The sequence below is a fragment of the Perca fluviatilis genome, chromosome 22, assembly GCF_010015445.1.
Source record: "Perca fluviatilis chromosome 22, GENO_Pfluv_1.0, whole genome shotgun sequence".
Lineage (NCBI taxonomy): Eukaryota > Metazoa > Chordata > Actinopteri > Perciformes > Percidae > Perca > Perca fluviatilis.
In genome coordinates, this window is record NC_053133.1 from 14,603,389 (window position 1) to 14,617,746 (window position 14,358).

The following is a 14,358-nucleotide window of genomic DNA, read 5'->3' on the forward strand; positions in this document are numbered from 1 at the left end:
TAAGTGAATAGTGGTGGAGAAGAAAGAGGGCAGGGAGACGGTTATTAAAAAAGTTTGGATTCCTCTTCTCTCTTGTAAGCTTTCCCACTATTTCTCATTCCTTGTTGTCGTTCCGGCAGACATTCTCAGCCCTTCTCCCCCTGACCCAGGAGGGGGTATCACACATGCAGACTCGCAGACCTCTAAATCTGCTCGGTGACAGCTCAGTCCCGCTCTGTCAGGACCCAAAGAAAGAGAGGAAAATCTATGTTCGGGGCCAGAAGAAAGAGGAGAGGATATATAAGTCCCTGTGCTTTGTTTGCCATCCCGGAGCTGAGATTCAATAGCTAGACATCAGTCAAGTGGTTGGCCAACAGGCTATTGTGTATCAATTGACCCTGATGAAGTGGTGGGCCTTTAATTTGGGAACAGTGTAAATGGTGTGAATTGATAACTTGGCTCATAATGTATGAGACACTCCCTTCCTTTGTGTCTATATGTCTTAATACTTAAGTTATAGATAAATATATGTATTATATTATACCAAATTAGGAGGTTTTTATAATAAATGTTCCATTCTCCCTTCTGTTGTTTTGTTTATTCCAGGTACCATTATCCTGTTCCTAAGATCTTCTATGTGCAGCTGTCTGTGGGGAGTCATGAGTTTATTGGCGAGGGACGCACCCGCCAAGCAGCCAGACACAATGCTGCCATGAAGGCCCTGCAAGCCCTGCGCAATGAACCCATCCCTGAACGGCCACCACAGGTAAACGCACAAACAAGCTCTTAGAAACAGAAAGCCTCACAGTAGCCGTGCGTACCAGTAGTTTTTTAACAAGCGCTTTTTTTTTACTGCCCCTCTGCAACTAACAATTATTTTTGTTATTCATTAATAAATCAATAGTCAAATAATAATAAATAATTGTTAATTAATCGTGTGGCATATACAATGTCAGGAAAAATTAAAAATGCCTGACATATTGGTTATATATTAGTATTAGACATAGTTCCCAGAGCTAAAATGTTTGTTTTTTCCAAATTACAATTATAAACTAAAATATATTCAGTTAACTGTCACATAAGACAAAAAAGTCTTGAAATCCTCAAAATTGAGAGGTTGAAACCAGGAAATCTTTGTCATTATTCGTTGGAAATTACTTAAATCAATAAGCTGTTTGTTGCAGATAAACCAATTACATTTTTTTTTTTTTATAGCTCTAAAATGTAGCGTATATGCTGACATATATGTCATACATGCTGATATTAAATATGTGTTAATGTGGAAACTGAAATGGTTATGTCTGACTATACATGATTAGTTGTGCTATCTAACACGCATTTCAGTCTTAGGAAACCTTTTGTCACCTCCTCCCCACAAAGCTGTTCCATTCCAAACCTGATGTTCTGTTAACAATTCTGCTTCAATCAAATCTCCACTCAAATTGTCCTCCAATCATTGCAACCTCATCTCTACAGCACTTTTGTCACCTTGTGACCGCTTCCACCTCAGATGTCTCTCTGCTCAACCCCCCTTCCACTTTAAAAGCCTTGCCTTAATCAAAAGAAAGGGTTTGCACTGCTGCTCTGTTGGTGCCCTCCCCAGAGAAGCTCTTCAAAGAGTGTTAAGCAGTGGTTTTTTTTGCACATACTAAAATGAATACGTAAACACCTTTCATCAGATTGAATCCAAATCCTCCTCCGCTCTAATCACTCTAATGTATTAAGCCTGACAGTCTCCATAGTTTAGTGTGCGCCGGCAGGAGTGTATTTTCTCTCTTTGAAAAACAAAAAAAACACACTTTTGTCCTTTTTTCTTTCTGCTTACTCCCAATGTCACTGTACCTTTCCAGAGTTTCCCCTCAGGCATAGCTGTTAACTGTTGTTATCGTCTCCCACCGGAAATCAAATTACCCCGTATCCTCACCACCTGGCATCGCTGATGGTTATTCAAAACGCTTTGGCTCCTCTCACTTTCCTGACTCGCTGTCTTGTGGCGTCGGCCTCCATAAATGTGCTCTTTGTTTGCTGCTCCTTCTGAGTCTTGCTTTACAAATTGAGGCACATTGTGTCTACAATACGTCTGTCATTCTGTCTTGTGTGTGTGTGTGTGTGTGTGTGTGTGTGTGTGTGTGTGTGTGTGTGTGTGTGTGTGTGTGTGTGGCTAAAAGTGTTCTTTTTAACCATGGGGCTGCCAGTTGGTTCAGATGCTGGTGATGCTATTAAACAAATGTCTGCTGCTAAACAAGTGTGCTTCTTGTCTTGAAGACAAGCATGTTGTTTCCCTCACAATCACTGGTGTGACTGGGTATTTATGATGGGAAATCTGCATCATTAGTTTCTAGGAAAAAGACATGGTTGGTGTGAAGGAAGATGTATTTAGATCTGTGAATTTTTTATAGTAAAACATTTACTTTTCTAAGAATTAAGTCACTCTTTCCATTGGGAGACCCATCTTCCCATCCTTTTGATCTAGAATCCTTTTACCCTATTACAAAATCAATTGCCCATGAGCATAGATGTGAATATGAAGCATTCTGTTCGCCCACAGTCACTGTTCATTCAGACAGCTCCTTCTGCGTGAGAGTTAATGTCAAGTGAAGAACCCACATAGCTTCACTTGTTTACTCTTTTCCCAGGACTCTCTGTGTCCAGTAAATCCATAAGTACAAGCAGCTCCAAAGTCAGATTTAGCCCTCTATTTGTCTTTGTCACAGGAAGGTCTCTGATCTGCTTAGTTATTCCGGTTTGCACGCTAATACACACCCACAGACAGATGCGGATGCTTATACCCTATGGCTTGTTAATGCTGCCTTGAGAGGGGATTCACACCATTCAATCACACGCATTCAGAATGCTTGGAACAGTGGCAGAGAAGTATGCAACCATGAAAACCATGAATACATATTAGTATTTTAATGAAAACCGTTCATGAAGGAAGAATGGATGAGGCCCTTTGGACTGACTCACTCAGGTTTCTCTCCACATACATACAATACAAGAGGCAGAACGTGTATGTCCCAGGACACACTAATCAAAGCACACACACACCACGCGCCTCTCGCCCATGTGAGGTCTTTCACCCAGTGCGGTAGGTGCATCGTACCATGTGACTGTTTCCTGTGAAATCCAAGAGATCTCACAGTATGAATCATGCGTCGTATCAGGTCACACAATGAGGCAGGAGAAGGGAAGAAGCCCAAAGGGAAAGACAGCAGCCATTCAGATGTAATCAGACAAAGAGGTGGACATGAGAAGATAAAGATTGAGACAGTACTGCATTCCCCATAGACAATTGGCACCAAAGACCCCTTGTTTAAAGCTGATGATAATCTCTATGGCGCAAACTGTTTATTAGTAGAAGGGACAAATAGCAGGACTTCTATTCAGAGGTGAATACAATCATCATTTAGTCTATCTGATCCATATTTAAACAACTTTTTTTTTAAAAGACATCAAACTGAAGGCTTAAACCTGAGTCATCTGATATTACGTCCAGAATGACTTCATAGATTCAGGGAGCGGCAAAGTTTGTGGATTGAGAAAAATTAGCCAATAGCCAAAACATAGCCAATGTTGGATCCGTCTGAATCTAAAGAAAAGACAGGTCGTCGTTGCGAATGAGAAATTGTTCTCAATCGACTTACCTGGATAAATAAAGGTTAAAAAAAATAAAATAAAATGAGTCAGGCTAACCTGTAACAATATTTGGTTTATCTACCAGTCCATAACTAAAAAAACTGCTAAAGCTTTCCAGATGGATAATACATTACTTAAACTAGTGTTACAGAACAACAAATCATTTCAAAAGTGGCACCAGTTTGAGCAGTAACAACCATGTCCCCTTTTACCATTTTGACCTCTGATATTTTTCCCTCTCTTCCAGAGCCCAGAGGAAAAAGGGGAGACTGAGGAAGGCACTGATGCCAGCAAATCAGAGATCAGCCTGGTCTACGAAATTGCCTTGAAGAGGAACTTATCTGTCAACTTCGAGGTGAGAAAAACATGACGAATATGGCCATGTGATGCCATTATTATGAGGATAAGGCCACACAATAGGAAAAGTGTGTGTAGTCATGATGTAAGTACTACAAAAACTAAACAACTAATTAGGAACTGAATGAGTCACACTGATAATACTATATCCCCCTTATGACAAGGAAATAAGAATGCTGCAAGAACATGCATGTTTACCCAGTTTGCTTAGTTTTCCCATCAGTGAGGTCATTTATCTTAAAGAGAGTCAAAAAAAATACGTGCACAGGAAGTGTTCGATGGCTCACTGCCTTTTTAAGGCTTGTGGAAATTCTTATGGTGTTAAGTTAAAAATGTTTCTGGACTGATGAAGGACGTCGGTATGGGTTCTAGTGACGTGGTCCCATTGCCTTTAGAGGTGATTCAGCTGATAAGGTGCTGCCATTGACATAATAAAATGGACCAACAGAGCCCGTTGCTCTGGACGGAGACCAGTGAAGGATATTAGAAGCACTTTTCCGGTGAGCGCTGAGTGTTACTGCGCAGCCTCCAACTGAGAGAGACAACGTAAATGTGACGTGAGCAACGTGTCTGAAAGTTAAGTCTTCTGGTAGCTGTGCCAAGAAAAATCTCAATCATTCCCAATCTTACAGAGACGGAGAGCATAGGTATATGTAAGGAAATAACATGGGCACAGGCTAATTATTGCTAACTAACATGCTAGTTAACATTAGTAATTAAACCTAAACAGCTAACGTAAGTCGAAACAGCCTGTGAGCTTCTCCTGTACTATTCGGTAATTCCTCTACTATGCGACAGTAAGTCACTTGGTTATGACACAATTGTTAGCCTATTTTTACAAAAACTTCTGCTATGGAGCCATAACGTGAGATGCAAGGTAATGGAGCCTTTTATACATTGTCGTGTTTCTTTAGAAATAAACAATGGACAAATAGAGTCTTTAAACACTTCAGATGTAAAGTTATTCGCTGTCAAAATTAATAGAAGTCAATGGAATGCTAACGGGAGGTGATCGCTTTGTAGCATCAAAATGGCGCCATAGGAGGTTCAAGTTCTGAAGTGAAGCTTACCCCCTTGGGTGCTGCTCAATGTCAATAATATGGTACTGTAAGATTAATTCCTTTAGCACTCAGCCTAGTGTACAAAATTAGATGGGCTTATATTTATAATCATATATCGTTTTTTTCCTAAACCTGTATTTAACATGTTCCTCTTTAAATTATCTCTTATTATTTTGCTGCAAAGTTTGACATTTACATGTACATGAGCCCTCCAATAAATCCTTCTTTGTAAAGCAAGGTCTTGGACACAATTTCAACCAAAACAGACTTTTATAAGGTAACCAAAACTTATGTCACACCTGCATTTAATATTTACACTTAATGCACTGTTAATGCACTGGCTTCAATGCTGTCTTGTTCATTATTTTGTACAAATGTATGTGTAATTCAGCATGACATGTGAACCTTGGGATTTGGACTAGAATTCTAAATAACATTTTGAGGGCTTGAACAGTGCTCACCTGCACATCATAACCCATATAAATTCGTAATAATGAAACCCAGTAAAGGCATGAAAATATTAGGAAATATTATGAGTTGAGTATGAACCCTGCTATAAAACCATCTTTAGCATTGCCTTTTGCTTTCTGCCTCCCCCTCAATTCAGCCAAAAGGCCTTTATTGTCTTACATTACAACCTTACAACACAAAGAGTCCAGTTCCTTCATTTGTTCTGCTTACTGTCTGCCTTTAGGTCCTACACAGTTTACAGAATTACAGTATGATTGAATCTAATCAGTCAACATTTAAAATCTGCCTTTTTACTTTGCAATCAATACAGGACTATTGAAATTAAAATGAAAACGCCAGCTGCTCAATATCAAGCAAATTACCTCAATTTCACTGCATTACATAGAAAGTGTTACCAGCTGTAGAGTTTCTGACTAAACTAATGGAAATTCAGTACTTGACCAGCAGTGCTGCTTGTACTCTGAGTTATTTGTCACACACTTGCAGCTGACTGTGGCTGAGCTGTAGCAATCAATCAATCAATCACTGTCATCTGCTGAGCCAGAATCACATCTTTTGTAATAAAAAAATTGATAGTCCTTTGCTGTGTGAAAGAGCACCCCTCTCTTAGTGTAAATATTTCTTAAAACCATAGCAAAGGCATTAATATTAGTCATTAATTCGGGGGAGGTAAACAACTGTGGGACATTCTAAGGTGTGTGTGTGTGTGTGCGTGTGCGTGTGCGTGTGCGTGTGTGTGTGTGAGTGTGAGTGATGAAATCACAGTGCTTTGTAGAAAAAAACTTTTTGAGACAATGCGAGTCATTTTTAAAACTACTGTGCAACCTGCAAATTTGATTACTTTTTTTATTTCAAAAGGAGAGAGCGAGTCTGAGTTGGCCAATGTTTGTGAGATGGGGAGGGTCCGTGAGTAATTAGTCAGCTGCGTGGATAACGTCATCAACACTCGTGTCTCACTATCGTAGCGTCGCACTCATCGTCCGCACATGCTGTTGCATAGCGCTGATGTTACCATGTTTCTGTGAAAAACATGATTTTGCAGTCCATAATACATTTACGAGTGGTAATCCGCAGCCAAAGATCATCCATTTTGTTTGCTAAAGGCCGTACATTGGCAAGAAAAATGCTGCGTAGTGATACCCGACAAGGAGTTAGCCGTAGCCTAACATTAGCCCTCCTCGCTTTGTTTATGGTCTTAACCCTGCTTACCTGCACTTCCTGTCAGTGGAGCTGTGTTGATAGACCTTGGCAGTGCTGTTATTTGTTACTCGTCACAAAATCGACCGCATTTCTACTCACTGTTGTCTCAGTCTCAGACAGACGGGATTTTATTTCAACACCAAAATTGCTGGGTATCACTTCATTGCCTGTGCATTCACTGCTTTATTTGCATTTTTACATAAATGCTAATGTGCCACATTTGCACATTTGCCACACGCAGCGGTACTGCTCCCTCACTTGGGGCGAGAGATGTAACGTTAGAGACGGGAGCGGAGACCGCTTCTTTGAAAAAAATACAGTACAGGCTGCTAAATATATAACTATTTACCTCGTAAAAACAAATAGTGCTTGTATGAGTGTCGTGAGCTCATTGTCTCTGGCTCCCTCATCACTCAATAATTCCCACACTGGATGTTAGGTACTTCCATGGAAGTCTAATCACCTTAGATATGATTGCTATTTCAGTGTAAAAAAAAAAAAATGAGTCGTTGAGTTTGCCGTTACGGGCGCAGCCATCCTGGTTGCGGATGTGATGATTTTAGAGGGAGGAGCCCTTACACTCTACGTTACGTTACACACTTTCAGTGGCAATCACACCATAGCCACGCCCTAAAACACCACCTGCTTTATTGCCGATTTTCAAATCAACAAGACAATTCAAAAAATTAACATTATTATGTGTTGCATAAGACTTAAAACTAGCAATTGAGACCATAAACTCATTATGAAAATGTTTACTGAGGTAATGAATCAAGTGAGAAGTGGGTCACTTTCTCGTAGACTTCTACAGAAACCGACCTCCTTTTGCAACCGCACGTGTCCCCTGCTGGAATTCAGATAGAATGCAGGTTTAAGGCACTTCCACATTTTCAGCACTTCGCCGAACCGGATGCGTTGTCCATTAATATTTACAGTCTATGTGTGTGCCCCTACATTTTATGCCTGTGCCACTAACGTTTTTTTGTTAGGGGCTACAGTGATCCTAGTAAAAAAAGTTAGTCTGGAGCCCTGGTCAGTTTAACATCCAGCGTACTGACCATTAGAGGAATAGAATCGTAAGCCATCTCTGCACTGACTTGCTTGTTCAGCCAGAACATATTCACAGCTGCGTCTGAGAAAAGCTTTTTGCACCGAAAGGTTGGTGACCTTGATAAACTCAGCTGGGAGCTGCCCAATGCTGCTACAATCTCCCACTGGCATGTTCCACTGGATAAGACAATGTTTTAGTTTAGCCCAGTTCCCTCTGGCCATTTCAGGGCATCCTACCACTGCTTTTCTAAACATAAGAGCCACTGTCCCCAACTTTTCTAAATCCACGAAGAAGTCTAGTGTGTCCTTACATGACCTACAGGGTCTGTTCTTTTTGGCTTTTACCATATCTCAGCTGACTCATCCAACATCCAATATTCACTCCCCTCTCTTTTACTGCACTCTACAAGGTGCCAAAAACAAGGGAGGCTCAGTTTACTCTGTGTGCCCCCTCCCTTCCTCCGCAGAATCCCTGCCTTCCACCTTTCCTACCATCACCCCCAAACATCACACAGAAGGTGGTTGCTTGTTGAGGCTTAGAGGGATAGTCGGCTAGGAGGTGAGAGGAAATGGAGGGAAGGGAGGGAGACTCTTCTCACTCTGTTGACTTTGCTTGCTAATAAAATTTTACACAACATTGGAAAAATTATCTGGAAAGCTGTCCAATCCTCCCTTTTACATCCCCCCCCCCCCCCTCCTCCTCTTCATTTGAAAACGCATTTGCTCATTAGAGCTTGACATGGCAATCCTTCCTGGAACTACTATTAATAATTTCAGCCAGCTAAAGCTGATGTGATGTGATTTATTATCTGCCATGTCTTTGTCACTGTCAGCAATTACGCCACTTTCATTTTCAGTCCCTCCAAATTGGAAGCTGACAGCGGTGGTTTTTTAAAAGCAGAACACAGCCACATTCCTCCCAACAGTCTCTGTTCTGCTCACTGTCAGTCTGAAGACCGTTCCTAACTGCTGTCTGATGAGCAGTAAATCAGTAACTTCTCTCCACTTTGTCTTAATTTTTACCATCTATCCATATCTCCGTCAACAGCTATTCTTTGCCTATTTCACAAGTTGTGATTTGTGGGCTTGCAGTGACGACATTGTTTAGCTTGGTTTCTTCGGCTTTTTCTGTGCTGTAAATGCATGATTTAAAGTAAAGAGAGGCTGGAAACAAGTCAGACTAACCCTTATTGTTGTCTTTTCATTTTCTATACACTCAAAAACTGTTAGATTAGTTTTGTTCTCCATTTCTGCATATCAGTCACGCCACATTTGTTTTCCTGTGTAATGTCAAACTAAACTGTCAGAAGGCCAGGCTGCATTGAGGCAATTATCCTCTCCTGGCATGATATACCTTTCTCTTCCCCCTCAAATAAAAATAAAATTGAATACCCCTGATGGCTCTTCAGCAGATTCACTTTCATCCTCAATCAGCGTGTTGCCTGCGTGCGCTGTGGTTAGAGACAGAGTGTGAATTACACGTCTCTGTGGGTCTTTTTTTGCCCATTGGGTCCGTTACATTATAACTCATTAGACAGAGTTTGGCATCATCTCCTACCCAGCCATGTCACAACTCCTTTACCGTGTCGTCTTTGATGCACTAAGAAGAAATGGTACACTCTCTCCCCCACCACCACCACCACCACCAGTTAAACTCCCATACATACACGCACAGTTACACATTCATTAATCCTCCACAAAACTGTAACGGTCATCTCTTATGTGAACACCTTTCACAGCAGCCATGTTTTCACATCATCTCCTCCCTGCCCTCACTGGGGCATGAAATTACCCATGAGTCACCACTAGCGAGTGTCTGCTTTCCCATCCCTCTGCAATGATGATGGTCGCCGCCACCCTGAGAGCCAGTTGGCTCATTTAATCCCCCCGTCAGGCAATATCAAACAGATGTCAGCATCAAAGAGGAACCAATCTATAAATCACAGCTTGTGTGTTGGATCGGAGGCTCTCTTTCCAAGGAGGACACAAGAGAAGAGGGTCCGGGCCAAGAACCACCCATCTTACAAGAAGCAGCTTCCCTCAGGGCTTGTCCATCCACGGCTCGTCACAAAAGAGCCTTTCTTCCCTCTACCATTCCCCACCATTGTCCTACCCTGCTCCCATAGCCTCCTCTCCCAGAGTACCTGAGGTCTCGCATGCACGGATCCTCAGACTGCTCAGGGTATTAATGTCTCTATGAGAAGCCGAAGAGAAGGCCTCCCATGTTAGAGAAAAAGAGATGAAGCGTCAAGAAGAGAAGGGGATCGGGGGGGGAAAAATCAACATTGAATTACCAAATGTTTCCTGTGTACAACCTGATCCTTGTGATTAGGTGGTAGACGGGTGTGTTTGTGTGTTTGTTTGCATGTATGTATGTGTGTGTGGGTGTGCGTGTAAATGAATGGAAGTGCTGAAATCCCATCGGTGTGCCGCAGATCCCGTGTCGTCTGCCAGGAGACTGACTGCAGCTCGTCTGCCGCCATCCCGCGCCAAGAGTGTGTGACATGTGTGCACAGATACACACTTTTTTGTCTTATGCTCTTTGTTGACTCTACCTTATACATATACAGGCCACATTTTTTGCTTCTTGTTAGTTGTACGTTTCCACTGTATGTTTCCACTTAAGACAACACCAGTGAGTCTTATCAGTGCACTTTTTCTTCTGTATTCTTGCGAGTTCCCAGTGTTTTGGATAAGCAGATAACTTAAAAGGCCTAAAAAGAGCTCTGCCTCAGTAAAATGCGTGCTTGACCATTTGTCTCTGTAAAGAAAATGACCATTATTTCTAAATAACAAAGCCACAAATGTTTGAGCAAATTATGTTACAAATCACTGGATGTGAGAGTGTCATTGGTTTCTTTAGTTAACAAAATAATCCCATTGCCAATTTATAACATACAGATTTTATACTGTGATCTTAATGGAGCACAACTTGGCGATACATTATTTTGAAGGAACAGTTTATTTGGGGAAAATTAGCTTATTCGCTTTCTTACAAAGAGTAAGAGGGGAAGATCGATGCAACACTCACCCTGGTATGGTAAATATGTAGCTGCTGGAGCTTAGTTGATATGTAGCTGGATCTAAGCCTATGAACTGAATAGGTGCACATGTTTAGAAGTGCCTGTGATGGACAAGGAGACAGAGAAAGCTTGAAAGAGTGATTGAGTGCAGCCACAGAACTTGAAGATAGCTGAAGAGGCTTCCTCTCCTGCACATCCCATCATTCACTGCAACAGCATCAGAGACTTGTGTATGCTGGTCTATAACCAAACACCATTTACATCTACTGTACAGTCTGTTTATTGGTCAAATTTATTTTCTCCAAGTGACATAATCTCAGCTGACCAGTGTCCTCATCAACACAATCGACTAATTTAAAAAGGTTCAGAAATTGGATGTATCCCATCCCATTGAAGGTCGTAACGTACAAGAAGCTGCCATGTTATATTTCCTTTCTCTGGTGATGAGCAAGACCAGAGCAGAGCCCCTGGGTGAGAGTGAGTTTGGCTGTTAGCTTGGACAGCTAGTGCTTCAAGGCTGCCGTACAACACGCATCCTGACTGTATAGTTCAACGTATTGTGCAGGAATGCTGACAGGAACATTGACAGTAAACACGAGGCCACTGTCAGCCCTGTTAACACGAATGTCCTGCAGTTACCCAAGTAGGAATTGTTATATATATATATATATATATATATATATATATTAGGTTTCCTGATCCTAACAACTATAAAACTTTAACTATATAATTTTTTGCATATGTACATTATGTTTCTGCAGTAATAGGAGTGTTTTGTATATGTTGTAGGAGTTATGTTTTTCAGCCAATTTGATCAATGTCTGAGCGTAATGAATTAGGCTTTACCTTTCTTTGTTTGGTTTTCATGCACCAGACTCACATAGTCAGTTTAGTTTATTGAAAGGAAACGCAAGTTTGAGTGGGTATAGTTATATAGAAGAGAAGAAGGGGTATGCACACATTATCCTTTGTTCTCCTCAAGGTCTGGTATTAGTCTGTGTTGATGTGTGAAGTATTTGAGGAATGCTCAAGGTTCCGCTTATCAGTTTAATCGTTTTTATCGGTCACTGGGTTCAAATTAACTGTTCCTAGATTGCATCTGATTGCAACAATTTGTGCTGTCTACACCACAAATTGAGCTCAAAAAAAAGGAGAGCAGGAGAGAGGGAGGGAGGGGGGTTTGAGAAAGTCTAAAGAAACATTCACACACAGCAGCTACAGGGAAAGCGAGGGAGAAAGTCAGTGAGCTATGAATTGAAAAAGCATCCACATTAGCCGAACATGTACTGTTGGACTCGGTAAGTGTGTGAAACCTAATTCTTCTTAAATAAGGTTGGGGAGAACCCCACCTGCTGCATGCACACACACGCGCGTGTGTGCGCGCACACACATACACACACGCACACACACACGGTTCCCCGACTTCACAGGAAGTAGATGTGATTGCAGAAGCATGACCTAACGCCAGCCGGTGTTTGTTTTAGGTCTCCCAGGTGACCAGAGGCTAGAGGAAGGAAACTGAGCCCTCATCACTAGAGACTGACATCTAGGAACATGTTCCTCTTCTGTGTGTGTGTGTGTGTGTGTGTGTGTGTGTGTGTGTGTGTGTGTGTGTGTGTGTGTGTGTGAATAACGCGTATATGGGTGGGTAGCACTGTGACCATCGAGAACAGATGTTTTGGACCACCTGGTGTAGCGGCTTGCAGAGTGTGCTGCACAACCCCACATTCCTTCAGTTTTTTCTGTCTTTTGTACTCTTTTAAATCTGTTTTCTTGTTTTCCGTAAACCATCTTGTGTCAAATCTTAACTTACTTAATTTAAGTAAGTCCCTCATTTTCAAACTGTTCCTCCTGTATCCCCCCTCCCCAGGTGTTGAAGGAGAGCGGCCCCCCGCACATGAAAAGCTTCCTGACCCGCGTCAGTGTGGGGGAGTTCTTTGCAGAGGGTGAGGGCAACAGTAAGAAGCTTTCCAAGAAGCGCGCTGCTCTGTCCATCCTGCAGGACCTGAAGAAGCTGCCCTTCATCCCCATTGTGGAGAAACCCAAGACGCACTACAAGAAACGTACCAAGACCATCCTCAAGGTACTGCAGCTGGGCTGGGAGAAGCTGGGACACACTGTGATTTCATCCTGTGAATTAAAATTACTTTACCTCACGTTATGCAGATTTGATTTTTGCAAGGTGCAGTCAACACAGAAGTGTTGCCTCTCGTCCATCATAAAACATTTTAGCATTGGCAGAATTATTGATTGTCACCATTTTACTTACTTGACTGCAAAATGGGTGAAAATTGACATGGAATTGGACATTGGAATCTCACATTCAAAACTGTGAAATTTGAAAAGATTTTCTTCCTACTCATTTCCTGTTTTATTCTACATATGTCTATATCTTCTGCATCTATCCATTGCAGATGAGCGGGATCTCATTTCCATTCACTCATATACAGACTGCAGACGATTGTGATAATACGATAAATGAATGTGATGATTTGAATTGAGCATTGTGTGTCTCCTCTTTGCCACCCCAGACGGGACCAGACTATGGCCAGGGCATGAACCCGATCAGCCGTCTGGCCCAGATCCAGCAGGCCAAGAAGGAGAAGGAGCCAGAGTACCTGCTGCTCTCTGAAAGGGGGATGCCCCGACGCCGGGAGTTTATCATGCAGGTAAACACTGTCTTTCTTTTCTTCATATTATTTTCATTTTATCACTATTGTCACATTTCTTTATTATGTGTCCCTACAGGGAATTTGAACTTTTAGGTAATGTAGTCTAATCTAAATGAAGTGGGATTGAGATGGAGAAGGGTGAATGGATGGGGGTTATGTATACACAGGAAGAAAATAAGCTCATCTATCACCTGCTGAACAGTGTGTCTACACAGAAGGTGTAGCGTGAGCAGGACGCCAGCAGAGCAACCGCAGCTTCAGTGCAATTGAGGCACAGTACGAGTGTAGGTCGGCAGCGCTCAAAGCCCAGTACACAATCACTTTAGTTATCTGTGTAAAACGGAAGAGAATAGATTTGAAGCGTAAACATTTGCTTTGGGTTATGTTTATGTGAGTATAGCGGGAGTAAAACAGCTGGATTGATTAAAATAGAAGCGTATCTGTCCTGTCAGATGTGCGTGAGATGGACAACTTAAAAAAAACGTCCTGTGAAGACACGGTGTAATGGATAAATCAAAGGATTGGTTTATGAGTTGGTGGATGGTCCTAAACCAAAGAGCACGTATACTAAGGCTGAGCGATTTTATCGATTCTGCGATATAAATCGATATTTTTTCCCCCAAGAAAGTATTGATTTTTAATCCGCGAGTATCGATACATAAGTCCCATTCAAATCCCCCGTGTTTACCCCCGTTCACGTTGCAGGAAGAGCGATTTGGTCAGCCAGCCGCTAGTGTCGCTGTAGAGCAGCCAACGTCAACTGGCGGCCCGCCGCCAAAGCTTTTAGTCTGGCCCGCAGAATAATCATGAATTCACAAAATGTAAAGAGGAAAAAATGCGTTCTGTTATTTATCATTTCAAATATTTAGAGCAAAAACCCAGCCCCCTGTATTTACATCTCTATTCACA

The 14,358-nt window shown here is 41.9% G+C and overlaps 1 protein-coding gene across 1 annotated transcript in view; it reads left to right on the plus strand.

Moving 5' to 3' along the window:
• Positions 1 to 14,358, plus strand: part of stau2 (staufen double-stranded RNA binding protein 2) — a 98,410-nt gene that overhangs the window by 22,330 nt on the left and 61,722 nt on the right. The window contains exons 6-9 of the mRNA XM_039790126.1: positions 586 to 745; positions 3,863 to 3,970; positions 12,648 to 12,860; positions 13,309 to 13,446. Coding sequence (XP_039646060.1) covers positions 586 to 745; positions 3,863 to 3,970; positions 12,648 to 12,860; positions 13,309 to 13,446 — 619 coding nt within the window. The remainder of the gene's footprint in view (positions 1 to 585; positions 746 to 3,862; positions 3,971 to 12,647; positions 12,861 to 13,308; positions 13,447 to 14,358) is intronic.